At 42.9% G+C, this 27,474-nt stretch overlaps 1 protein-coding gene and 1 long non-coding RNA gene across 4 annotated transcripts; one reads left to right on the top strand and one right to left on the bottom strand.

Moving 5' to 3' along the window:
• Positions 1-7,840: 7,840 nt before the first annotated feature.
• Positions 7,841-9,529, bottom strand: LOC135338978 (uncharacterized). The gene is made up of 2 exons (XM_064535067.1): positions 8,967-9,529; positions 7,841-8,708 (listed from the first exon to the last, which is right to left on the bottom strand). Exons 1-2 carry the CDS (start codon positions 9,527-9,529, stop codon positions 7,841-7,843), a joined length of 1,431 nt encoding a protein of 476 aa, XP_064391137.1.
• Positions 9,530-16,593: 7,064 nt separating this feature from the next.
• Positions 16,594-19,797, top strand: LOC135339261 (uncharacterized). Of its 3 annotated transcripts, none has more exons than XR_010395972.1 (7): positions 16,594-16,862; positions 16,917-17,436; positions 17,618-18,089; positions 19,202-19,359; positions 19,418-19,521; positions 19,566-19,612; positions 19,669-19,797. It is a non-coding gene; the product is annotated as an uncharacterized LOC135339261 (long non-coding RNA). The 3 variants fall into 3 exon arrangements; XR_010395971.1 differs by having other exon boundaries at positions 17,618-19,025; XR_010395970.1 differs by having other exon boundaries at positions 17,618-19,359.
• Positions 19,798-27,474: the final 7,677 nt, after the last annotated feature.

Here is a 27,474-nt window from a genome sequence, read left to right as displayed (position 1 = left end):
TATGTGCTCCATAAACCAGTCCCGAAATAGACCTGTGTCCATCCAGCCCTTCTTTCATAGAAGGGGACTTCTCTAAGTTCTGGTTAAGTTTTACTCGATCAAAGATAAGGCTCCAGCTGCAAGCATAATTATGATAGTGGGCACCTTTTTCACAAACAACCTTCGGTGACTTTGGTGGCATCCCAGCAAGTTGTTATTGACGATGGTGTAATAAATATCGATCAAGAGTGTCTCGATCCATTGCCATTGCAATACAGTATACACCTGTTGTTTGCATAGGGCAACGTCGGATTCTTTTCTATTCTGCTGGAGCACGGAAAAGAATAACGGGATGCACACCACGATCAGATCACGATCAGACAACAAGAAGATCAAAAGATCAAGAGTACTGATGATGGTATAGAGTTTGGTGATTCACTCATAATCCAGAAGTCATGTAAGTCCAACTGTACATGTTTAGGTCTTTAATTATTAGCATCTAAAGGAAGAGAATCAAACAAAATCAGGTCTGTATGTGCAGCATGCCTTCCACTAATCAGTGTCTTTAATAAGTATGTATAGTCACACCTGTTTCTTAAAAAAAAGTGGATCGGCCATGTGCTTGTGCTTGATCTATTTATGCAAGACTGCATGCGTTTTAAGCTCAGGAGAGGAGCTACAGCCCACAGAAAACAAGCGGGTAAGACAGTAAGAGTGATTTTTCTGCAACAAATCCGCAGTTGTGCATGTGATTTCAACTGTATACGTAGTTATAAGTAGTTATAGCACTAGTTATAGCACGTAAGTAGTACATAAGTATGTTATTATCCATAAAACCTTGTTGAATTAGTTACACTTGAGGGGTTTGATTCTAATTAAACCATGAACCAAGAGAACCACACTCATTCAAAAGAAATCTCCATGGACAAACCCTTTCCATTATAAGTTGCAACCCTCTGATCCCTCTGATCCCTTTTCTTTTGTAGTGTCTGGTAAAGGGTCTCCTCTTGCACAAACATGTATCATACAGTCCAAGGTGTGTGATTATCAAGCGCACATGATCCGTTCACCACAGAAACCACCAAATGATTTTTACGCAGTTTTGCTGCTTTAGCTCAAATTCCAGAGCTAGTTTGAGTTTAGTGCAGTAGTTAGTTCAAAGCTGGATCAGGATTTTCACTTGTTCAGCTTAATATTTTGCATGTAAAGGCTGCTAATAACTTACTTTTCATTGATCCCACTGTTAGGCCTGTATATAGATTTTTACTGCACAATTGATTAGCTTCGTTTTCGCTGGTCCCAGTCCAGCATAGCTCAAAGGACCCAACTGCTGCAGAGGAGATGTAAGCTCTCATACGCTTATAAATTATCATATTAAAATTAAGTGCATGAATAGATCTATGGCTAGCTGCCTTTTAGATCTAGATCTAGTCAGCAGCAGCTTTATAATGAAGTTCATACACAGTACATCTAAATGCAGGGGAGCATACAGGAGGGTGTGCTCCTCTCGATGATATGGTACAAAGCTTGCTTCTGTCATCTTCTAAGCTCAATAATTAATAAGAGATGCAGTGTTTTGTTGCTATTTACTCTTTTTTGTCAATCTTGAGTCAACCAACATTACCAACATTATTTATTATTAACGATCATCTTGACTCTTGTCCTCTCGTAGTACTGTATATGTATAGACACGGATATGAAATAACAATTAACCTGCAAACCTAAGCTATCTACATCTCCTCGATCTATTGAATACCACCTTGCGCCAGACATAATGAATTAACCACGAACGAATGAACGAATGATGAACAAGCAAAGGTCACATTAGCCTCGATTCCAGGCCGCTAAGAGAGGGCCTGGTATCGACTGTTTGCGCATGCGCCACCTATTACCCAGAAAGTGGGTAATTCGGATACCATTGTATTTTGCTCAGTAAAACAATGACGTCACAACGAACGGAAGTGGATTGAAGAAAGTGGATAGAAGTGTGATTGTAGCCCGTGTGATAGCATTCTAATAGCTACCCTTAGCCTACTATGTTAACAAAGGACTCACAGCCTGCAACCGTGTGGATAACAATCCTCTGAACGGAGGGGAAGGCTGACAATAGCCTATATGGATAGGCCACGCCCATCTGACACTAACCTTGGTGAAAGTGGACTCTATCAGAAAGAAATTGCTGCTGTAACCAATACAGCTCTGTCTCTAGCTAGCTAGCTATATAGCTCTGTGTCTGACTTTATGAAGAGTATTCTTTGTCTGTATATGTTATTCAGGATATAATTCGGGTAAAAATTCAGTTTAATGGAAACATTACGGGAATATTATCCAATAATTTGACGCATGCGCAAGCAGTCAGTAGCAGGCCTAATTGTTTAGGCCTTGAGAAGGAGGCTAAGGTCACATCTACTTAAACTCAACTGACTTAGACAAAAAAAAGTACTTAGGATACTCTATCAAAGTTTGGCTCAAACTGAGTAAACTAAATCATTTTTACACAAACTTATTACGGTGGCGCTTAAGCGCACAGTATTATAGCGCACTGGACCAACTGTGTACGGTTTGATTTTTTGTCTCTGTAATTTACAGCAGATGCATGTGCATAATAAAAGAAAAGCCTTGGGCCTGACATCACATCGTTGGAGGACTGGCATTCAGTCAGAGTTGGCGCTGTAATTACAGCATAGAGCACTTACTAGAGCACTTACATTAATTTAATATTGTGGTGATCGTTCACTTGAACATAATTATGGTTCACACAGAGCTCAGCTTGTTTAGCTAGTACACTGTCAAGAACCAAGCCAAGAACCAAGCAAAGGAAACCTGACAATTTTGTACTGCGATATAATTATTACTGCGATATAATTATATAATTATATAAATGTGCTAGTGAATTTCAATGGATTTCCATGCAATGGCTATTCACGCACCTGTGCAATATCAAATTGTGAGCTTGTCATCGGTTAATTTAATGCAGAAAGGCCAGGCAAAACGGATAAGCTTACGAGCTACAAACAGAAAGGTGGAGAATGTTTTACCAACTATTTTGCTCTCTATTTAAGCAAGGCATCTATTCAAGCAAGGCATCTATTCAAGCAAGGCAAAAAATGTCAGGCCACAAACCACTAGCTGCTAAACAAAACACGATTGTCACTAGAGTGGCATCCAAGGTACCACCATATAATGGCACAGCTATTTCAAAGGAATTTGTAGCAGAGCGCCTACAAAGCTCATTTAGAAAGAATCAGCATATTTCTCAAGCATGGGAACAACATTTGGTGGACTGAAAATGATGAAGCGTACCTATTTAACGATAGCAAGAACGACAACGAATACCACAGTAATGGGCCAGAAAGAAAGCTACCAGACATCGAGCAAACTGCTAGGAAAGCATGGGATGAAATTATTGACCAAAAAACAATTCTACCTACACCTTCAATACGATGATTTCATTGGAACAAAAAAGTTGAGGCGGGCTTTTTCTGAGGATATGAATGGGGATTTCCTGAGCTAACAGAAGAGGAATACACAACCAATTAGTAGAGCCATGCAATGGATGTGGGTATGACACCAGTCATGTGGGTATGACAGACAATGGGCTTACTCTCACGTGTACTCCTGGTGTTATTATTTAATAGAGCTAATGTAATTAATAAATAGCCCTACCTCTGTCGAGGAAGAAGTGTCTCCAAGCCGGTTGTTGGGCTGTTTTGCTATCGTCTGCTGTGTAGCCTCTCATGTTTTTTGAGTACATTTTTTCGTATTTCAAGCAGGGATATTTTCCTGGCATGAGTGTCACGCAGGACTACGGCACCAGTTAGCCAAACTACCTAGTATACTGTTCAATGTAAGTCAATGTTCATATAATATAGTCATAGACACAGGCATCCAAAGCAGAGATGATATATTCAATCATAACGTATATTTAGCACAATACACGTGCTGCTATTAATAGACTAACCTATAGCTATTAATAGAATAACATAACGAGTATAGGTAAGGATCGTTACATATCCCCCCCCTGAGTTTGGGGTTCGTCCTCGAAACTCAGGTATGATAAATAGGAATAACAGTCAAAACAATTGTCGTAATTCATTTCTTGGAGCGAGAACGTGTCATTGGACCAGTATATTCATTGGACCAGTATATTGATCAACGTAGGAAGTCACATCACTTGAACGGTTACGTTTGGCTTTTCGAGATCTACGGACACGTCCACTCCATACTTGATCACCTTGTTCGGGATAACACATGCGGACTCGATTCAAATGAACGAAGATTGAATCGTCTTTGGGTCGACCAACGAGCCGAACTTCAACGTTGGTATCAGTCACCTCAGTCACCTTTAACACTCAGTCACCTTTAACACACGGTAAGGACCGTGAAAGGGCCGCGATAGTTTCCAGGTTTTACACCTTGCTGTTCTGCGGGCATGAAAACCATCACTCGATCGCCGGGATGCACTTTTGGTTGTTTAGTCGCACGGTCGTAAAAACGTTTCTGAGAAATTTGTGAACTCTCAATACTCTCACTAGCCAGCTTCCAAGCGAGAGACAAACTAGAGACGAGATCCAGTTTGAAATCATCAGCATCCACGGCATAAGGACTCCGGTTCTGAGCGAGCAAACTCTCGGTTGGAATGCGGGGGGTCACGTCTCACGTCCATGCATTAGGAAAAAGGGCAATTCCTTAGTTGATTCCTGAGCACTACACCTGTAGGCAAACAACAAGTACGGAAGGTGTACGTCCCAGTCTTGGTTGTGGACATTGCATGACTTGGCAATCATGTTGGTGAGAGTCATATTAAATCGTTCCACCATGCCATCAGTTTGGGGGTGATAGCCCGATGTATTGATTTTTCTTACATCAAGTAATTTGCAAATTTCTTGCACCAATGTCGACAGAAAATTAGCACCACGGTCAGACAACAACTCCTCAGGAATACCGTGTCGACACACTATTTGCTCAGTGAACAACTTTGCAATTGTCTCGGCCTTCTGATCAGGTATTGCAAATGCTTCGGGCCATTATTTTCGTGAAATAATCCATAAATACAGCCACGTACTTGTTACCATTAGTTGTGAGAGGTAACTGTAGTATATCGACGGCAACTCAATGAAATGGACCGCCAACAGGTATCGGATGTAAACAGGTATCGGATGTAGAGGAGGTTTGAAACATCTGCGGCCCGTCTTGCGAGTGGAACAAGTGGAACATTCCAGGCACGAGTAACAAAACTTGTTGACATCATTCCTCATACTAGGCCACCATAAAGTACGTCTCAGGCGATCGTGGACTTTCTTATCAGCAAGGTGTCCTGCAAAACGACCCTTGTGAGCTTCTTCCATCAGCTGTTGTCGTAGACTCAGAGGTACGGCTATACAAGGGCGGTCTCTATCTTCTCTATAGAGTACACCATTAACTACAGTGAAGTACTTGCTTTCTAGCACGATCTTCTGAGATGACTTCTCATCAAGAGGTAATTCTCCATGTTGCAGGTAATTGCGCATAGTGACGAAGTCACTATCCTCAGCTTGGAGTCGACCAACTTCTTCTGCATCAGGTATAACAGGACTGTAGTCTTGAGCTACAGATTCCACAGCACCAATTGAACTCTCCGTGAGCAACTCGTCTTTGTCAATAGAATTCTCTGTGAGCAACTCTTTTTCATCAGATCCGTTCGGGGTATCTTCTTCCTCAATCCTCGAGAGAGCATCTGCGTTTGTGCTTTCGTCCTGGCTTGTGCTTGATAGTGAGATCCATCTCTTGTATGGTTAAGGCCCATCTTGCCAGCTTGCCAGATGGTTTCGGCGTATTGAGAATAGCCAGACAAGCGGTATGGTCAGTAACCACGGTGCATGGGTGTCCAAGTATGTATGGTCGGAAATAGCGCACAGCCCACACCAGTCCTAGTGTCTCTAGCTCCGAGATACCATAGTTACTTTCGTGTTTGTTGACAGATCGTGAAGCGTAAGCCACGGGGTGTATTGATCCATCTGCTTGTTGTTGGGCCAAGACAGCACCCAACCCGACTGTACTTGCATCAGTCTCCAGAATAAAACTGCAGTTAGGGCCAAACCGAGGATAGAGGATATGTCAACACAGGGGTAGTCGTCAGAGCCAATTTCAGCTTCTCAAAAGCGGACTTGCACTCTCTAGTCCATCGAAACGGAACGTCTTTCTTGGTGAGTTTGTGTAGTGGAGCAGCCACTTCAGCAAACTTAGGTACGAAGCGACGGTAGTAGGACGCAAGTCCTAGGAAACGTCTCAGGGATGTCACATCCACAGGACACGGGTAACACTTGATCCTTTCCGTTTTTGACGGGTCTGGTTCAATACCAGTCGCAGAGACTACGTGACCAAGAAAATTGACTTTATCTTTCAGGAGCTCACATTTCTTTGGCTTTAACCGAAGCAAAGCCGACCTCAAGCGACTAAACACTTGGCGTAGATGTTGTAGGTGGTCCTGGAACGTCTTGGAAGCCACTAGTACGTCATCGAGGTATACAAAACAACAATGATACTCCAACCCAGAAAGAACTCTCTGCATTACCCGTTGAAAAGTGGCAGGTGCATTACACAAACCGAATGGCATCCTAGTGAACTCAAAGAGGCCATTGTGAGTAGTGAAGGCACTCTTCTGGCGAGCATCAGCGTCAAGCTTGATCTGCCAGTAACCAGAAGCAAGGTCTAGGGAAGTGAAGTATTTTGCTTCGCCGAGGGAGGTCAGTATATCGTCCACACGTGGTAGAGGGTACACGTCTTTGCGTGTGAGAGAGTTAAGTCGACGATAATCTACACAAAACCTGAGGCTACCGTCTTTTTTGGGCACCAATACGACAGGGCTTGCCCAAGGGCTACAGGAAGGCTCAACAATCCCTTGTTCCTGCATAGCAACGACCATTCGATCAAGTTCAGCACGTCGTATCACAGGGGTGCGATAGGGCGGTTGATGTACAGGCGAGCGATCACCAGTGTCGAGGGTATGCTCTTCGGTATCATCCAATGCAAATACATCACTAAATTCAGATACAAGAGCTTTCAGCTCATCGGTTTCTGCTGGGGCTAAGTTTATCACTAGGGAGGCTCAAAACATTAAGCAGTTTCTTTGCACGCTCAACCGTGGGAGTAAGAACCTTTACATGGCCATTACTGCTAGTTTGACAACTCTCAACCGTACTTTGTTCACCTTTAGTAGCGGAAAGGTCTACCAATTTTACAGTTCCCAACTCAAAACACTCGTCTAAACGAACAGGGATACCTTGTGGATTCTCAATGGGTAGTAACACCTTATTCTCGTACACAGTGACAAGCGATTCTGATAGTTCTAAACCCAAAAGGCTCAAGGCCTCACGGTTAGGCTCAAACAACACATCTTTCTTATCTAGCATATTATGTTTAACATCACAGTCAATCAATTTGGCTTCAACTATACGACCCTTTTGACACGGTAACGTAAGTGCACTCACCAAATTAACCTTGAGCATTTTCTCTTCTGCCTTGCTTTGTCTCAGCTTCAACAGTGGCTTGCCGTCTTCATCAACTACTTGGACACCAAGCGGCAGTAACGAGTTCATCCCCAGTAAACATGGCTGTTCGCTATCGGGCTGTATAAACACTGGTACCGTCACAGATTGGGATCGTAGGGGTAATACAAAGGGATACTTGGGCAGTAATACATAACTCCTTGCCTCCCTTCTGGCCATCCTTGCCATAGAGTTTCACTGTGGGTAGTTCTAGCGTGGGGACATCCTGTCCAGTCTCACGAATGTGTCGGGCTACCTCATGGAATGCAGATCGTGACAGGATGGTAGACTGGGCTCCAGTATCCACAGTGGCCAGAATCGGGATCCCTTCTACATCAATTGTTACTTCCATCAGAGGACGGACCCACAGCTTCAGCTGTCTTCGTAGAGGCAATTATAGTATTCACATCGCTACCCTCTTGTAGCTGCAACAGGGATCCTTCACATTCTAGTCTTCTTTCGGCTAAGAGTTGCTCTAGCTGAGCCTCGGTTAGATCCTTGGGTCGCACACGCGTCACTACAGCACTGGTGTTAGCGGTCCTGAAAGTTCGTCCAGGGGCTTCTCTCTTGTGCGGACAATTTCGACGAAGGTGACCAACTTCCTTGCACAGATGGCAACGTCTTGCGTCACCAGTCTTCTGTTCACTATTCGGTTTCTTGACAATGTGATCGTCCAGCTTAAACTGTTTAGTTCTGCCTGGTTCTCTGGTCCTAGCCGACTCTTGGTACTGTTTTTCGTATTCTTCAAGCAGACGTGCACGACATAACAGATCGTGAAAACTTTCACCAGGCTTAGGAGGACCAAGCTTTCTTTGCCATACAACTTTCAGGGCTTGATAGAAGCGGCCTTTCAGTAGTCGGTCAAAGTCCTTGCCGCCCATGGATGGGTAGGCCCTTTTACCAAGGTGTTGGATACTTAGACCCAACTGTTCAGTGGTCTCATCGCCTTGTATTCTTCTGTGGAACTCCAATCCACGTAATTCTTCCATTCCACCGGGTTTGAAACGTTGTCGTAGAGATGCAATAGCACTGCTGACATCAGTCTTGCTACTATCTGGGAGGTTTCCGTACGCTTCCAGGGCTGACTTCTCCAAGTGTGTTTTCAGGTGATATAACTGATCATCTGGACCCCAGCCAGAGAACTTGGCTCTCTCCTTGAATAATTCTGCCCATTTACTAAAATTGTCATCGCAGCGTCTTGGCCTTCACCTGTAAACCGAGGTAGAGGAGGAAGGTGTTGTATAATAGCGGCTGTATAATAGCGGCTCTTGCTTGAGCAGTCATAGCATCCGTTTGTGCCTTCATTAGACGGGGTCATCACACCCATGACGCTGGTATCAGACTCGGGTATAAGAACTTCAGCAGGAATCGTAGTAGGAGGGGTCGCAGCGGGTACAAACATTGGAGCCGTTGCAGACAAAATTGCCGTCTCTCCGTCATCACGCAATGTCGTGTCTTCACCAAGATCGATCAGCAGGGGTACTAGTAGACAAAGAGTCATCATCGGCTATCGGTTCGGCACTCGTCGAAACTCCAGCTTCACCTTCAACGCCACGTATGGTTTCCAGGTAGGCTATTCGCTCCAGCAGCCGGGTCTTCTCGTTCTCATGGCTCTTCTTCAAGTCATATATCCACGTTTCCATCCGTTTAGTTTCAGCTTCCTTACGATCAGTTTCTTTGTTGAGCACCTGTCTGTGCTCTGCTCGCAAATTCTCGAGCGTACGCAGACTCTCAAGTTCACCTCGCATCACCAATTGACTTAGCTCTAGCTCTAGTCCTGCGATTCTTTCTTCAGCAGCGTCCAGGGACTCTTCCAACTTCAGTTTAGTCTCGTCTGCTACTGATTGAAGCTTTTCCACTACTTCTTCCTTTTCCCGTAGCTGGGCACGTAGGCTTTCAAGCTGGGATGTCAAGTCCTCAACGGTCGGTTCATCCATCTCTGTTACTTGAACTCTAGCTCTTCCTGAGCGTAGTCTAGTTTCTGCTTGAACTTGTTCCAGTTGTCTTAGTTCACGATTAGTCATAAGCGTTAATTAAGCAGCTGCTAACTAGCACCTGTTCATCAGGTCCTGGCAGGGTCGCCAAATGTCACGCAGGACTACGGCACCAGTTAGCCAAACTACCTAGTATACTGTTCAATGTAAGTCAATGTTCATATAATATAGTCATAGACACAGGCATCCAAAGCAGAGATGATATATTCAATCATAACGTATATTTAGCACAACACACGTGCTGCTATTAATAGACTAACCTATAGCTATTAATAGAATAACATAACGAGTATAGGTAAGGATCGTTACATGAGCACAGTTTCGGTTACTCAGTTTTTCGGTTACTGTACTGTGTAGTTTATCAAAACTGAATGTTGTTATTTCTGTTGGCACCACGTTAGTTCCTTGGGCTATCTCTCCTGAGTTCACCATATCTCCAAGTCTCTTTTTGTGCTAGGTAGAGATGGTCGTGGCATTGGAAAGGGAATGCCTTCAGGGCGAGCTGATGGATTTCTTTGGTGTGCAATGCCAATATCTTTTTCTTTAAGGAACTCCTTCACTGTCTGTCCACCATTTGCATCAGTTAGTCCATAACGTCAGTTAGTCCATAACGTCTAGCTGTCTCGTTTTCACTCCACTCTTGCGCCGTCTTTTTGTTCTTTGCTACTAGAGCCATGGTGCGTTGTAGAAGTGATTGAGGACTGGCTTGCACCATCTTTCCTCATTCTATCATACTTTCTCCAACTCATTCTGTTCCCCATTACAGCTGAGTTGAATCAATTGACGTCTGTATTGTATGTTTTGTATTTCGTATATATTATCTGTCTACGTGAGGCTTGTTTTTTCTGGCTGGATGGCTTTACCATTAGCTTAGAATTTGGTGTACTGGCGATAACGTTTTGTTGAAGCTTTCTTGGGCAGATAGCGGTCATTTCAGCAAGTACTTTCTTGGTGCATTAAAGTGGTTTGGGGTTTACTACTTTTGTGTGGAATTTGCTGGGGAAGGCCCTTGTCAGGGAGAGGGGCATTCTTTGCAATCGGTGAGCTGGTGCTTCTTTTTCTTTTTCTCTTCTGCTGGCCATGCTGACAATGAAAAGACCTTTTGATTTTGTGGGTGTCAGCAGGAGGGGGAGTCGGATTCTTTTATTCCCTAGTGACTGTTCCATGTGCATAGTTACACCCTCAAACCTGAAACCTGTCATTGTACTCATTAATTACAACTTGTAGGTCTGACTCGCTTAATGTTCTTCTTGAGTTGTTGGTTATCCTCTGAGCGGATAGCACATCGAGTTACAGTTGATGATTTGAGCCATGCCTATAATTATTTTATACAGTATAACATTACATGTATAGAAAATGATTGGTCTGTATAATGAAAACGGTTCTCTATTAATGTTGCATATAATTATATAAACGCATATAAACTGGGCTGTATAATTATATGCCGTATCAGCTGAAAGTCATAAATTTATTTAATGCAGGTAACTTCAAGACCATGAAGACTCAAGATAAACTGTTGTCTTTCAAGTAAGTACAGTTTGCAGATATTCAATTACCTATACGTTACACAATTATGTTACATAATTATTGTGACATTCTATTGTACTCAGTGTATAGTTACAGTTATCAGTTGTGGGTGCACTCTTGCGTGGGCAGCTGCCAATAATTTAGCCACACCTGATGGCAAGAAGCTAGCTATCTGTATGCAAGGCCTAGGCGGGTAGCTAGAAGTACTCTTTTGGATGTGTTTAATCATGTAGAATATAAGATACTTTATGTAGTACTAAGTGGGAATAAAGCTCTGCCGTCTCTAACTGGTAAATTTCAGCTCTTACGTGTACTGAACGCGGTTTTTACACTAAAATACGACCTTTTGTAGCATCTAACAAGCCTAGCGAAGACCCCTAGCGAAGACCCTGACTCTTATACTCTTATACCCAGTTAGCTGAGGTACTCGTACATTGTTCATACTCGTACATTGTTCAACACCCAACACCTAAAAACTAAGCTACCCGCCTACCGTAAGATAGCTTCTAATTAGTTGATTTGTTTGCACAAAAATTTAGCACTATGCAAACAATAACTATGCAAACAATAACATGGTAATCTAACATAGCTGAAGTATTAATCTGTTAGTGTTCTCCAATGCTGTCACACACAGGAAAAGTGGGCCTGCATCACGGGAAATCTGACTTACCGTGGCTAGTGGCAGAGACGGTACATAGACGGTAGCATAGACGGTAGCTGAACGGCCTCACCAACAGACGGTCCCCGTGTCAGCCGTTTCAGGAAACGCAGTCATTGAACGGTGTCCGTCGGGAATGACCGTCATTGTTATCATAATTATAGCTAGACGGAATCTTACTGAACCGAACCGTTAGGCTGCATGCAATTTGTCACATGTGAATGACATCATGTCTAATGAACAAGAGAATAGACCTATAGCTCTAGGTTGTCCAAGTGCTCCAGACAGTGTTGTCTGCATGCCCTCCACCTCCCAAAAAAAAGAGATACAAGTACTGTACTCACTGCAGTCAAAATGTGTCCAAAATCAACCTATTATCAGCACAAGGCCTTGTTGATTGCTGAAGCATCATGTTCCTCGTCTACAGAGAGCTCTGACAATGAAACTCAGGTTGACTTTTCACAGACAAATGCTGGTGACGATTCTGCATCACAGATGTCAGGTACCTTGCTTTGCTTACATGATTTTAGATATATTAGCAAATTAAACAGTACAAACAGTACATGCATAATTGTAGGGCGAGATGAGCAAATACACGACACACGTATATATGTGAACACGCATGATCCTATAAATTAAATGTTATTCACGCATATAATTGTTTCTTAGGATGAAATGTGGTCATCTGATGACAAACTCGAAGTACCCGAAGAGGGTACCACAACTACACACAACACTATGTCTCAGTCTCTTCAAGCACTTCAAGCACCATTACAGTTCCTTTTGATATTTCTAATTTTGTGGCAAAGTGCCTTTAAAATATCCAGTGCAGCAGTGACAAGCTTAATTCGATTTATCAAGTTCTTTCTCCGTGCTGTGGGTCAAGCATTCAATGACACCAGTATTATCGAACAAGAAAGTGCTGTACCAATCACACATAAAAAAATTCACAAGCTGTTGGGATTTGATACTCAAAATTGGTGTACTGAGTATGTGGTATGTCCGAATTGTCATTCCATATAATTGCATTGATATAATTATTGGCAAAATTAATGGCTTTAAAGAATCCAAGAAGTGCCGGCATGTAGCTTTACCTCAATGTGGCTATTCAATGTGGCTATTTATTACTAAATGTCAAAAAAGGCTATCGTCTTGTTCCACAAAAAGTGTACCCATACAGATCTATAAAACGAGGTATCACAAAGTTAATGAACAGAGATAATTTTATTGAACAATGCCGGTATTGGAAATGGAAAGAACATAGTAGCCAAATTTCACATCAGATATATATGATGGAAATATATGGAAGTCTTTTGAATCAAGCGGATATCTAGATCATCCTCCAACCTTTTAAGCACACTACATGGGATTTATCTCACAATACAAAACCTTCCTCGGACTGAGAGATATAAACAGGAAAATGTACTTCTCGTTGGAATAATGCCAGGACCGAAAGAATCTTCTCTCACTATTAACTCTTACCTTTCCCCTCTAGTTGATAAGCAAGGATTACTTATTCCTATTCAGAGGGGGAACACCACTACACATGTCAATGTTCGCATGGCATTAACTTGCGTCAGCTGTGATATACCTGCTAGTAGGAAAGTATGTGGATTCCTGTGGATTCCTTGGACATTTTGCGAAGTTAGCTTGTTACAAATGTTTAAAAGAATTCAATCAACATGACTACTCAGGATTTAGTAGAGATCAATGGAAACTAAGGACGAATGAAGACGAGATTCTCAAGGAGAATACAAAGACATCTATTCAACAAATGGAAAGCAAGTATGGAAAGCAAGTATGGTGTGCGATACTCAATACTACCTTACTTTGACCCAATTAAGTTTACCGTTATTGATCCCATGCATAACCTGTTTTTAGGCACAGGAAAACATGTTTTTAAAGTATGGGTAGAGTTGGAATATCTAATATCTGTCGGTGTCAGACATTGAAAGTAAGCTGAAAAAATTTAGATGCCCTCATGACATTGGTCGAATTCCCTCGAACATTGCCAGCAATAGTGGTGGTTTCACAGCCGATACTGGATACTCCAATTGTACTGAAAGGAATTATTCCCGATACCCATCTCCGGTGTTGGCTATTGTTTGTGAGAGCGTGTTCAATTCTTCAAGCCAGATACCTTCAAGCCAGATACACTTCAAGCCAGATACATTAAGAAAGCAGATATTCAAGCAGCTGACATGCTCTTCTTAAAGTTTTGCGACAAATTTGAGGATATATATGGATCTAGTTATTGCACTCCAAATATGCACCTTCACTGTCACATTGTCGATAGTATCGAAGACTTTGGTCCAGCACATGCATCCAGCACATGCATTTTGGTGCTATGCTTTTGAGCGATATAATGGTATTCTCGAATCAGTTCATACAAATAAAAAATCTATAGAATCACAGCTACTCAAAAGATTTTGTTTAGCCAACAACCTTAATTTACCCTCTAATGAAGATTTCCTCTCGGTCATACCACTAACTTATCGACAGTCACTTGACAAGCATCGTAAGTCAACATTTGGCACCGTTGTAGGCATGATGTACTCGTCAACTGCTGGTACTGGCCCTTTGTGAAGGTACTGCCTCCAATTCCAGCAAAAAGTTCTCACGCAAGATATGTTTCAACAGCTAAAATCTATATACGATCACATGTATCCGCATAAAGATATAATACACTTGTCCTACTTCTATAGAGAATATGGATGTGTTCTGATTGCTAGTGATTAGTTGGATCTGTTAAACCTGGTCCTAACAATATCTCATCCTCCGTTATCATGGCACACTGGCCTTCCAACGGACGGTTAGCAAGCGACAGTTCTGGATTAAATGTAGGAGAAGTACAGTTCTATCTGAAGCATTCCATCAAGACCAAGTTCAAGTTAAACGCTGCTTGTCATCCACAGACTGAAACCTACTTGTTTGCATATGAGAAAGCAACATCGATGCTACGATTGGTTTGGAGTATCCGCAAAAGTATGTCTAGATCTCTTCGAACTACCAAATGCATGCTCCCGTCCAAAGAATTTATGCAAGGTGTGCATATGCTGAACTCCCAATGAACTCCCAATCACATTTCCTTTTGAAAACGGATTGACCCAAGTAGAAACAGTTTTTGTTGCATGTCCTTTACCAGTGAAACATTCATTCTAATTATGGAAGTAAATTGTGAATACAATAAAAAATTACAATCATACATGTCTATAATTAACTATACAGTCATGTAGTATCTCATTCACTGTTCATCATTCACTGTTCATATATACACATGCTTAATTCACATCGAGTTCATTACGACCTTCATGACTTTCAAAAAATCCTCTGAGCATGGGCGCCTGTGGAAGTGAAGTGAACGACAACGACATTTCTCAATCGCAAAAAATAGTTTTTGTTTTGTAGTACAAGTTAACGAAGAATAGTGGTTTCTGTCTTTGATTTTAGCCTAGAGAGAAAGTATCACTGTACACACCTTGTGCGATATGTGGATACCGTGAAAGGTACTCGATATCGTTTAGGTGATACCAGACTCCCTATCTGTAGCTTTACCAAAGTCGATAAGTACTGCATGATACATAGACATTGGGTTAAGATCGCTGTCTACAGCTGAAGAAGCATGTGTACTACTGGTGGTAGCACAAAGACTGCTGGAAATTAAATAGCCTAGATATCGTTGTGGATCATTTTAACTTCAGAATGTAAATTGTAAATAGCAAAGTGCTTCAATTAGCTGAGTGGTGATTAAAATCCATTGCTTCATGCAAGAAAAATGCTTTGGTTCTTGCAGTTCTTGAAATAAAGTAATAGTATTTAAGCCAATGCCATGAACGTAGTGGACGAGCAGAGGTGCAGATTCCGAGTAGATAAGGTAAGTAAGGATGGCACAGCCTTATGAGCATGTTTTCTTCATGGAGTACATCTTGTTGTAGGAACAACTCTTTAACAGCTACAAGAATAACGAACGACAGAAAAAGAGCCTCGTCCAATATACATTGCAGTTGGCTTACCATCAGCAATTGGATCCTGCAATGGGCTCAGATCAATACAATGGTGAATTGCAGCTTATTTAGCCGTATAGGAGTGCCTGTTTCTAGTCAGATTTTCTCTGTGTGCTTCTTTGCGTTTTAGTAGCTCCCAACGCCATCTATCCCAAAAAGACCTCGCCATGCTCTTATATTTTAGGGTGGCTTGTTGTTCATTTCTTAGAGCATCTCTTTCCTTGCCTAACTGTTCTTAGACTCTCTGCTGTCTCTTCCGCTTCTTTTTTGTACTTCGAAGCCTCCGCTTATCTTCCACTGAATGGCGCTTCTAGTGCTGCTTTTGGCATATGATCTTCACATTCTTCAGGTTGATGATCTGTACTGGGGGTGGGTGGAGGACTGGATGGTTCACCAAACGACTCAGAGCTCATGCTGGAACTGATGCAAGTCAATGTACGTATCTAGTCGAGAGTCGAGTCTAGCTATAGCTCTACGTAGGTAAGGTAACTGTACGCAAGTAGATCTACATATGAATCTTGTCTTATCAGAAAAACTGAATGCAGCTCACTGCGGATTGTGGTATGGCAAGGCAGCTGCTGACTGAGCTGTGTAGCTAGCTAGATAGCCTTTCTGGACCTACCTGCTCTATCATTTGCACTATGGCCAGTGGAGGAGGATTTTATAGACGAGATGCCTCTCTCACTAGACAACTACAGTCTAGTTTCAGTGATTCACAGGCAACTCAGTCCTCATGCCCGCCAAGACAGTTTGATACTCCTGGACCATCTCAATTTCAGCAGTTTGTTGAATTATCCTCAAGAATGGATGAGATGATGAAAATGATTAGTGACACTCAAGAAATTGCATTTAATAACCAAGCTGCTCAAACCATCCTTGAAGAAAAGTTGGACACATTGAAAAAAAACTGTACTGACACTCCAGAGAGTGGAAATACAAAGTTATGCGAAATACCATTTGAGCTCTCGGTAACTTGTCAATCTAACTGCAATGATTAACTGCTGTACGTTTCGGTTGAGTTAACTGTATATAGTGCGTTTGCGCTAGATATAGATCTATGTCTTTTAGGGTCTTTTAGGCTGGTAAACGTTTAATCATCATCACTTTTTACATTCCAGTCAGCAGTAAAGAAACTACACGAAAGTGTCTCTGAAAAGTTTGCCCCTGATCAGTTGTAAGTATTATTATGCAAGCTGATAATTATAATTACAGTTATAAATTTATACAGGTATAACTCTCAGCAGAATCAGAACGTTGCAGATTTCCTCTTCACTCAACTAGGAATTTCCTGAGCCATATGATAGGCTTCTTAAACTTGTGTTATACATTTAGTATGGAATGCAGGTACAATTCACCGCTACTATGAGTCTCGCCGCCGTACTTTTAATGATAGCCAGTCTAGGCTGGCTAGACGTCTTGCATCTGTCGAAGAAAATAAGAGGCGAACCCAGAAAATTGGCTTCCAGAGATTATAGTTGGTTGAGTATAGTAGCTATCAGTCTGTAGAATTTCCCTCTTCCTGTGCATGCAAGGCCCTACAAAAATGTTGCCCATTTGCCCATTTGAATCAACGTTTTCCACCATGCAGCCTTAATTTAATATTCTGCATTTTATAGCTCTATGCATTTTATAGCAAATAAGGGCAAAAGGGAGATGGTCTTCAATTGATGCATGACGGATGAATCAGACTCTGATGAAGAAAATGTCAGCACAAGCAACAGTGGAGATCTCAAGGTATATCACATGAGGTAAATCTGAGCTCATTTTGCCTGTGGTAGCATGTGCCATGTCCCCCCTCTATATATAGAACCTCATGAACCTCATACACAACAAATACTCCCTTTAGGGTACAGCACAGTGCATTTAGCAGCTCTCACCATTTTCGCAAACAGTTGTCTGCCATGACAGTTTTGTGTTTATATCGTATAGAGCTAGACGGTCTGATACATCAATTAGAGGAAAGAGAAATTCTGATAGAAGAGCTGGGAGGTACACAAAGAAGCGGAGAAGATTGTCATCATTGTCATCCCAGCTGCCTCCTGCAGGAGTACCATCTTGGGCGATCACTGATGTTGCTCATTCTAGTCAGAATGGCACTCCACAAGGGGAAACAGGTGTAGGTGCTACTGCAAGGAGGGTGATCGCAAATCAGCTGCATCAACTCCTTATAGCTTGTGACAGGTACTCCTGCTGTGAGAATTATTAATTGAATTGATTGAAAGAGAATGGGGGCGGGATTACACATGTGCAATAACAAAAGTCAATTTAGGCGCCATTGCATGCTTGCACCACATGGTTTTTGAACCAGCTAGCTAGCTGGCTGTACTGCACTGTGTAGCTGTAGGATCTAGGATCAGGCGCAGCATAGATCTATGGATCAGGACAGTCACTGTAATAATAGGTAAGCTCACACTGGTAGCAAGGAAAGGTTTGGTCTATGCCTACCCTAGCCTAGCAAGGTGTACATGTAGTCTATGTGTATCTATATACCATGTATAAAATTAGCATAATTAGCATACCCATTCTGTTCTATGTTTGTCAAGGTGATTTATCTTTAGGCAGGGGGGTTCTGTGTGCGTCTGTATGTGTGTATGTTCTGTTCTGTGTGTGTCAAGATGTGTCGTCCTTGGGCAACAACCTGGGTTCTGTGTGTGTGTTCTGTGTGTGTGTATGTTCTGTTCTGTGTGAGCCTTGGTTGTCAAGATGTGTCGTCTTTGGGCAACAACCTGTCGTGTCGTCTTTAGGCAGGGGGGTTTTGTGTGTGTGTATGTTCTGTTCTGTGTGAGCCTTGGTTGTCAAGATGTGTCGTCTTTGGGCAACAACCTGTCAAGATGTGTCGTCTTTAGGCAGGGGGGTTCTGTGTGTGTGTATGTTCTGTTCTGTGTGAGCCTTGGTTGTCAAGATGTGTCGTCTTTGGGCAACAACCTGTCAAGATGTGTCGTCTTTAGGCAGGGGGGTTCTGTGTGTGTGTATGTTCTGTTCTGTGTGAGCCTTGGTTGTCAAGATGTGTCGTCTTTAGGCAGGGGGGTTCTGTGTGCGTCTGTCTGTGTGTATGTTCTGTTCTGTGTGAGCCTTGTTCTGTGTGAGCCTTGGTTGTCAAGATGTGTCGTTTTTGGGCAACAACTTGTCAAGATGTGTCGTCTTTAGGCAACAACCTGTCAAGATGTGTCGTCTTTAGGCAGGGGGGTTCTGTGTGCACCTGTCTGTGTGTATGTTCTGTTTTATGTGAGCCTTGGTTGTCAAGATGTGTCGTCTTTAGGCAGGGGGTTCTGTTCTCTGTGAGCCTTGGTTGTCAAGATGTGTCGTCTTTGGGCAACAACCTGAAGATGTTCTTTAGGTAGGGGGGTTCTGTGTGTGCGTTCTGTTCTGTGTGAGCCTTGGCTGTCATTGTTTTTGCATTCAGGTACTAGTTGGGGTGCAATTTTACGTACTAACAGGGATATTGAAATAACGTTGACCTTATTTTAGCAAAATGTTCTAGTTACTTTTCTTATTTCCCCCTTCTACTTGTAGATACATTGTGCCTCATTTGGAAACGTGCCAGAGAAGTGTGTGTACTGCTCTCTCAAACACGAAGCACTTTTGTTGTAGATTAACAGCTGAATTTTATCTCGATACAGGCCAGCATCAGCCATTGTTGCACTGCCATTAACAGGCAACTAAAGCTATAGGTAAGTTCCATGCATGTTTGCACGATAATGTGATACCTGTGTTTTCGCCTCTACGCAGGTGATTCAACCACTGCAGTTCAAATGGCACGGCAAGTAATATTGTTACATAATGTTGGTTTTGCATACAGGTATATACAGTGCTAATAACATGGCGATGAACAGGTAAGGACATTTATACATTTACTGTGCTCATTGTCTAATTGCAGGTATCTCCTGATATACAGTGCTAACAATTCAACATGGCGATGAACAGGTAAGGACTATAATTATTCAGTATTTATATATACTGTGCTCATTGTCTAATTGCAGGTATCTCCTGGGTTCTGATCACTTCCAACACTTGATCTTCTTGTTTCCCTTCAGAACTTGAACGTTTACAACTACCAGCTAGTTAATAATAGTGTATAATTATACGTTGAACAATTATTAATATGAGATGATGTAATGTTTATAAAACGGTAAGCAGAAGAAGTACCGTTTAATGGGCGGTGTTTCAAACGGAGCTTCTTGTTTAGACGGTTGCTTACACGGAGTTTCGACAGCTCTAACGGTCGATCGTACGGTGTTCCACGGTCACCGCTCCGTCTGAGCGGTTCCACATACGGAGCAGACGACCACCGTCTGAAGTATTGACGGACTCCCGTTGCGACACCATACCCAATATTTAGACGGTGATTTTCTACCTTTTCCTGTGACAGTATTCTCCTGCAATGATACAATAATACAAAGTTGTCATGTTAAAAAACATTTTTTATACACAATGATACGATACATAAGCCTGCCATAATTATACTGAGAAAATTGAGTTATGCATGTATACCTTGAGTGTGCAGCAACTTTCTTGAGCATCATAAAGTTGTTGATGCATTGGATTGCTGAAAATGGTAAGCCAATGCTGCAATTAATATTTCTGGGACAACACCATCATGTCAAGTTTTTTGAGCTGTGACACAATTTCCTTCCAAACCTCTTCAAAATATCCAGCTGTCTTTCCAAAATGATAACAATCGACATGTCTTCGTGATAAGAAAGTTAATACACATCGATAGTTGCCGATTGGATCATTACCAATGTCATTGAAGTCAGTAACTTGCCATTCTAATGTCGGTTATTCACTTGAATTGTGCCAAACTTATTACCTAACCCTTCCCTTAATCATTGTTATGATGCAAAAAATTCAATTTTCACTCAGGTCAAATCCACTTGTTCGACTGCATCAGTAGTCTTGCATAGTCTCATGAATCAGCCGCCGTTCTTTTGGAACCACCGTCTGAGCACTCTTGTCATCGTTTTATGTGCCAAGACGGAATTTCGTCTTGACCTGAACTTGGAGGCAGCAAAGAACTGCACTTTGCTCAATTACGCATGCATTACGCATGGTAAACACTTCATACATAGAAGCTGCTACGTTTAGCACCACAGCAAAACACAAGTAGACCTTCGTTTGGCGATTAACAATTAGGAAATATGTGTGGGCGTAAGATTAGGATTTAATTACATTCCATTGGTTTTGTGAGCAATCAACATTCCATTTTGAAATGACTTCATGACAAGATGCAAAGAACGGCGGCTGGTTCATGAGACTATCACTTGCAGGACTATCACTTGCACTGTATCTATAGCCTGTATCAGTAGCCGCAGTCGCCGACCTCATTGATCATTATTTTGGACTGTAGTTCTGCTTTTATCATTACACATGCGCACCACTTTTTTGCTAAGCTGGCACAAGGATTTTCTATGTAAACTTCTAGTTGTTGCACGGTCATTGGAGACTGAAGGCGACTCTGGCGGATACAGTGTAGTGTTTACCAGATTCTTGCCAGCAACCAGACAGCTAGTCAGGTGTTATAATTTATCTATGGTAACGTGAGAAAAACGTCACATGACGACCTCTCCTCTGCACTATACGGCACTATACGGCTGACTAGAATTCTTGGATCAAGTTGCCCTTTTTATGCGGCAGCTGCAGTTGAACGTCTTCTTTTTGCAAGATCGAGGAGGACCTACTGCTTGCTAGAGCACTGCAAACGGCCGAGCGCTAGCTAAGGTAACTGTAGACTAAGCCATAAAAATTTTGCACAAAAAGGGTTTGAATATTACAACAACATAATGAAATGTAAAACTCAGCATGATGAGGAGGACCCAGAAGAACCTATGCAGGAAGGCAGACCTTGAGACGACTAAATACATAATTGATGCAATCATAGAAGTATACCCAACCCCCACCCCACCAGCCACCGCCTGTCCCTCTCATTATTAGTGTGTGCATGTTGCATGGGTGTGTGGGTGTGTGTGTGTATGAGTGTTGTGTGGGTGTGTGTGTGTATGAGTGTTGCGTGGGTGTGTGTGTATGTATGAGTGTTGCGTGGGTGTGTGTGTGTGTATGAGTGTTGCGTGGGTGTGTGTAATTAGTGTGTGTAATTAGTGTGTGTGTAATTATTTCCGTTTTAGGGAAGATGCAGGAGAGATACCGTCCTCCAACAAAACGTCCTCCAACAAATCCACGTCGAATCGACTGAAGTACCCATTGGTACTATCTCCCAGTACCCACACTTTGATCCCACACTTGATCTGCTTGAGATCATTGCTTCATCTAGGATTGTACATGGCTGAGAATTGCAAGCTGAAATGATCAATCACAGCTTACACCCAGCCGATCAAACGTGGGACTTCCTCTGGGAGCAAGATGTTGGTTGTTGACGAGATCGCCACCGAGGAATCCTTGTCGTGATGGGGGTCATAGTCGATGGTAAGTGGACAATCCCCAATCTTCCATTTATCGTACCTCCCTGGTCTAGTTTGAAACTCTACAGTGGGATCAGTCAGGGGGTTTATTGTGACAGTCGTCCAGTCGTCAGGTTCTCAGACCATTGGGTAACATTTGCACCTGTTTTTATTTAAAAAATAATAATTTGTTATGAGCCTCTTCTGATGAGCCTCTTCTGATGTTATTTTACCTGGAGGCTGGAGGCTGGAAAGATAACAGGATCGTGAACGTCCTCTCCACGACAAGGTTCCGTTCTCCGGCGACAAAAGGATGGAGTCCGAATCAATGTGCCATGCCCAGAGGCCATTATGTCAGTCGTACAACCAGCACATGGGTGGAGGCTCAGGGGCTACTGTACATTTTTTTCTTTTTGTTGATGTAGTCATTACCAATAGTTATATTATATTTTATTATAAAGAAGAAAACACTAACCCGAAATTGAAGAACATCAAGGAGTTCTGCCTAGTCGGCGTCGGGCAGGTCATTATGGTGGTGCGATTGTTCCTCTCCAACTCCAACACCTCTCCAACTCCAACACTTCCCCGTAAAAGATACGAGTGACATAGGAGGAAGATGTGCGCACTGTGATCACAGCGGACACCGAACTGACACGACATGGTTTTGCCAAGAATGTGCTGCTTTTTCCTATGGCATAAGAACAGAGAACAGTAGTCGTACTGTACTTACTTGTGTACCCGTATTTATTTGCTATACTATGTTGCTAGGGTATAAACTGATCTAACGTAATAGGTGACATAGCTAGGGTCACGTCAACATACAGGCTCACCTTGTGCCTTTGTTCACTGTCACACATGGCCAGCTGTACATAATTATAATTATGCCTCGGTGCGCATGCGGTAGTGTGTTTGTGTGTCTGTGTGTGTGTCTGTGTAGGCTGCTCAAGGATGAATCAAGTGCAAGTAAGAGTTTCTATAGGCTTCTAGTCATGTTTACTTGGATTTTAATTCATGGATTTGCAAAATAATGCTTCGTTCTCGAGTTATGCCTAGTTTTGCTTACTTGGAATGCCATTGCAGCCTTTTCACATAGTTTTCACATAGCCAAACTTGTTTACCGAGTGTTACTCTGCACTAGAACGCTAGCTATTGGTAGCTGCAAGAGTGAAGAAGAGAGCTGCAAGGCTCTGTTGATGGCAGCCATTAATTTTAGACTTGAACTTGAACTTTTGGCACCGATCGTTTTTAACAACAATCATGGTCGATCATTACCCACTCTTTGAGTTTGCATGCAGCAAAAGCAAAAATGTTCATCAGTTTTATATAAAAGCTATTAGTAGCTTTGGCATCTCCACCGAGGCATCAGCACCTGCGGTGCTTTCATTATAGTAGTGTACATACACGTGAATTAATAAAGCCTTCTCATCATTATAAATTCTAGATCCAACTAATATCTACCATGTACAGTAAGTACCAAACTTATAAGTTCTCTAGTACTGTACGCAACTATCAATGGCTTATTACTATAATTATGCGTATACAAGTAGAGTTAACATATAAACTTGGGAAGCTTAGTATAGCTTGGCTCACCTTCCTGTCATTGCCACTGTTCTTTGTTCTACACGACGCTGCATCTGGTGATCAGCCACACCTAGTACCTAGTGTACTTGCACACAAAAAAGGCTAAATAACGCTTCTCAGCACTTCTCAGCACTAGCATAAAACAGTCAGATGAGGAGGGGTTGCCACACTGGCAAAACCACTTCTCGCACTGTTGGCAAAACCATGTTTTTCTGATGACCTCTGCGTACATCGAAATGAGAGGAGTGGGTGAATACTGTCGATACAATATGTAGCTGATATAATATGTAGCTGTTCGTAATGCAAATTTCGTAGGGTCCCTCTGTCGACACCCCCATGAAGCGATTATAGTCCTCGATGCACGGGACGGAGATTTTTTGCCGTTACGTCAGAGGTTACGTCAGAGATCACACGGACAACCCTATTGTCCTCAGGTAAATAATTATAATTTCTTATTATAATGGGGAAACCTCTAATGGGGAAACCTCTGCGGTCAGAGCGAGCTGCCATCTTTCTCCAAGTCTTCCAACAGTTTGACAGACGTGAAAAAGTTGTCAAAATAATGTTATGCTTCAACGAGGCTATGAGGTCTTTCACAACTCGTGCTCCCAGTTGCTTCTCCTTGCATGTCATTGGAGCTGTCTGCTAGGACCCAAACCTTGAATTCCTCGTTTATTTGGGAGGCAGATCTACCCTGAAACTTTATTATTGCCTCGTCTACTGCAACTTCCACGGCCTAAGTTGTATGCAGCAGAACAGCGCCTTATTGAAGAGCAATCGCGTGAGATCTTCAATGCAATTGGTGAGTAGTGGAATTGCACGTCTCTCCTTCAATAATTTTCAATCGATGGGAGTTTCACGAAAATGCAGAATCCCATGTAAGCCTTTAGCTCAGCAGTGGTCCATTTATCATGTTGTAGTGGGGTCATCATTTGCCTAGTGTATCGATTTGTCTCGGCTACTATGTTGCCTAGCGTATCGATTTGTCTCGGCTACTATGTTATAAATATGCAAATATTTACTTTTGGTTAATGAACTTCCGTTGTCCAAAAGGTATGAACTTGGTGGAATTTGGTTTTCAAAGTCAAAGCCTCCAATGAACATGTTTCTCCGGCCATGACATATGACATCAATGCTGATTGGCTTGTGAATAAAGCTGAAGCATCGATCCATCAATATCTTTTGTTTTGTTCTAAACAATCATTGGAGAAGTCAGATTTCAACTTTCAGTGGCTCCATTATGAACCCTATAGCCGATCCAGAAGACCTCAACAAGACAATCTTTCAACATACATAGATTTGAAATGTTTATGCTAGAGACTTGACTTTATTTAAAATGTAGCTTATTGAAAGCCTCACATGATGTAATATTGAAGGGAGTTAATGCGCATATAGATAGAACATTTATTTCAGGGAATACCAGGGGTTGTTGTGTACTCGGGGGAGGATGAAGTGAGTCACTTGAGAGTCGGTGCTCGGCAGATTGTAGGAAACGGGATTGAAGGTAATGTCTGTTCATGGCCCCCTTTTTAGGACACCGAATCGACCCTATCTGACAAGATGGAAGCCATCGAGGCTGCCCCTACCCCAACGAATGTGACTGAGTTAAAGGCCTCCTTACGTATTACGGGAAGTTCCTCCCTAACCTGTCGACCAAGCTGACACCCCTTTACCGACTCCTGCGACAGGACACCCCCTGGAAATGGACTGCAGAACAAGACAAACAGGTGGAAGAGGGGCAAAACTTATCAGCCGCGCAGCGCCGAAATTGTGACTGGAAGCCACGCCTTTTAATTGTGATGTCATAATTGACTTCTCTATTTAGTTGGGTGTGGCCTGATGTTTTAGAAGAAGCTAGTTTAGCAAAGAACAATTACTATTTAGACCAGAATAGCTCCCAGAATAGCTCACAGTTTAAAGACTAAATCGTTTTGCTGGCCTAGCTAACTGCAGCAGTGCTCAGCAAGATAATCAGCTTCACTAACCTGATCTGAGTAGTAGAGATCCAGAAAAAGGGGGGCCCCTTTGCCACCCCCTGGCTACGCCACTGACAAAGCTTTCTGGAAACTGCTCACGCATTTCGACCAGAAGCTCCCACTAACTCTGGCCTGTGTTGCCTCAGCATATGGGATCGGGGCAGGGGCAGTTCTAGCACACAAGATGCTGGATGGCTCAGAGAGGCCTGTGGTTCCAGGACGTTGAACCAGTCGGAGCAAATTACTCCCAGCTGGAGAAAGAAGGGTTTCGTTAGTATTCGGGATCAAGAAGTTTTATCTCATAACCGATCACAAACCCTTACTGGTAGAAGCACAGCGTCTGCACGGTGGTCTCTGTATCTCTCGATACGCTTAAGTTCCGGAAGACGGACGCTCATGCAAATGCCGATGCTTTGAGCAGACTACCCCTGGCCCCGGCTCCCACCGAACCTGCCGAGTTAGTATTGTTGTCGCAACGGACTCACCAGTGTCTGCAGAGCAGATTCGCAGGCAGACTGAGAACGACTATGAAGAACTCCCCTATCATGCCTTTCTTCCAGAGAAACCAGGAACTATCGCTATACGAAGGTTGTATCCTCTGGGGTAGTACCAAGTGCCTTACAAGAATTCATGAGGGACATCGGGTACGCATGAAGGGCCGGTGGCCAGGAATGAACGACGACAACCGTTCGGTCATGTGCCGAATGCCAAATGGTCCAAGCAGCACCCGCCGCTGCACCTTTGCACCCCTGGAATTGGCCAGCACGCCCTTGGGACTTAGACTATGCTGGACCCGTAAACGGACGAATGTACTTGGTGCTGATCGACGCCCATTCCAATGTTTCTGTACTCCCTCTTCAACTTCATTTGAGGAACTGCGACCGTTGTTTGCTACAGACAATGGGACTTGCTTTGTCAGTGAGGCCTATAACGGAATTCGCCATGTTACCTCCGCTCCCTACCACCCCGCTTTGAATGGGCTAGCCGAACGAGCAGTCCAAATCGTGAAGCGAGAAGCGAGAAGACTGCCAAGTTTTTGTTCACTTATCGGTTGGCACCACAGACGGAGTGTCCCCTGCCGAACCGCTTGCGACGATTGACGGCTGAAAGAGTTGAGAATCAGCAACTCCACCAAAAGAGCAAACACGATGCTCACGCTCACGACAGGTCAATGCAAGCCGGGGAACCTGTTTTCGTCACCAGGGCGATAAGTGGTTGCCTGGAACTATAGAGAAACAAACTGGGCCAGTGTCTTTTGCGGTAGACGGGCGCCACCGACGGTGCCATCAAGACCAAGTCCGAAAAAGGATAAGTGAATCACCCTCGACTGAAGTGACCCTTGAAGAAGTTCCACCACCTCCTATTAGTTCAGACCCTCTGGTCGAAGGGACCGTGGCAACACGACTTACCCTTGTACAGACCGTAGGGGTGTTGACTGATTTGAACCAACTTGGTAACTCAGTAATAGATATTCCCCCCTGTTAGTTGTTTTTGTATTATCCCATGGTTTTTGTGCTTAGAGGGGAGTAGACTATATAGACTATATTTAGTTAGGCTTAGAGTTATTTATACTTATGATTTCCTGTCCTTCCTGTTTTTTGTGTATTTAAGTCAGTGTGCTGTGTATTATATTCAGTCTTACCGCCATGATCTTGTTCCTTACTGAACCCCTATCAGTTTAGCTAGTGACTCAGCTAGGCTAATACACTACAGTGGATCTTTTGGTTTTGGCATTAACTAGCTCCAGTCTCTCCTCCTCTGAAAACTCCTTTGGAATTGCAAGTTGTTTACAAGCACAATCCACACTCCACACGTACACGTGGGTAACTGTATC

The sequence above is a fragment of the Halichondria panicea genome, chromosome 7 (genome assembly GCF_963675165.1).
Source record: "Halichondria panicea chromosome 7, odHalPani1.1, whole genome shotgun sequence".
Lineage (NCBI taxonomy): Eukaryota > Metazoa > Porifera > Demospongiae > Suberitida > Halichondriidae > Halichondria > Halichondria panicea.
Note: the sequence above shows the minus strand (reverse complement) of the source record. Positions and strands in the feature narration are given on the sequence as shown.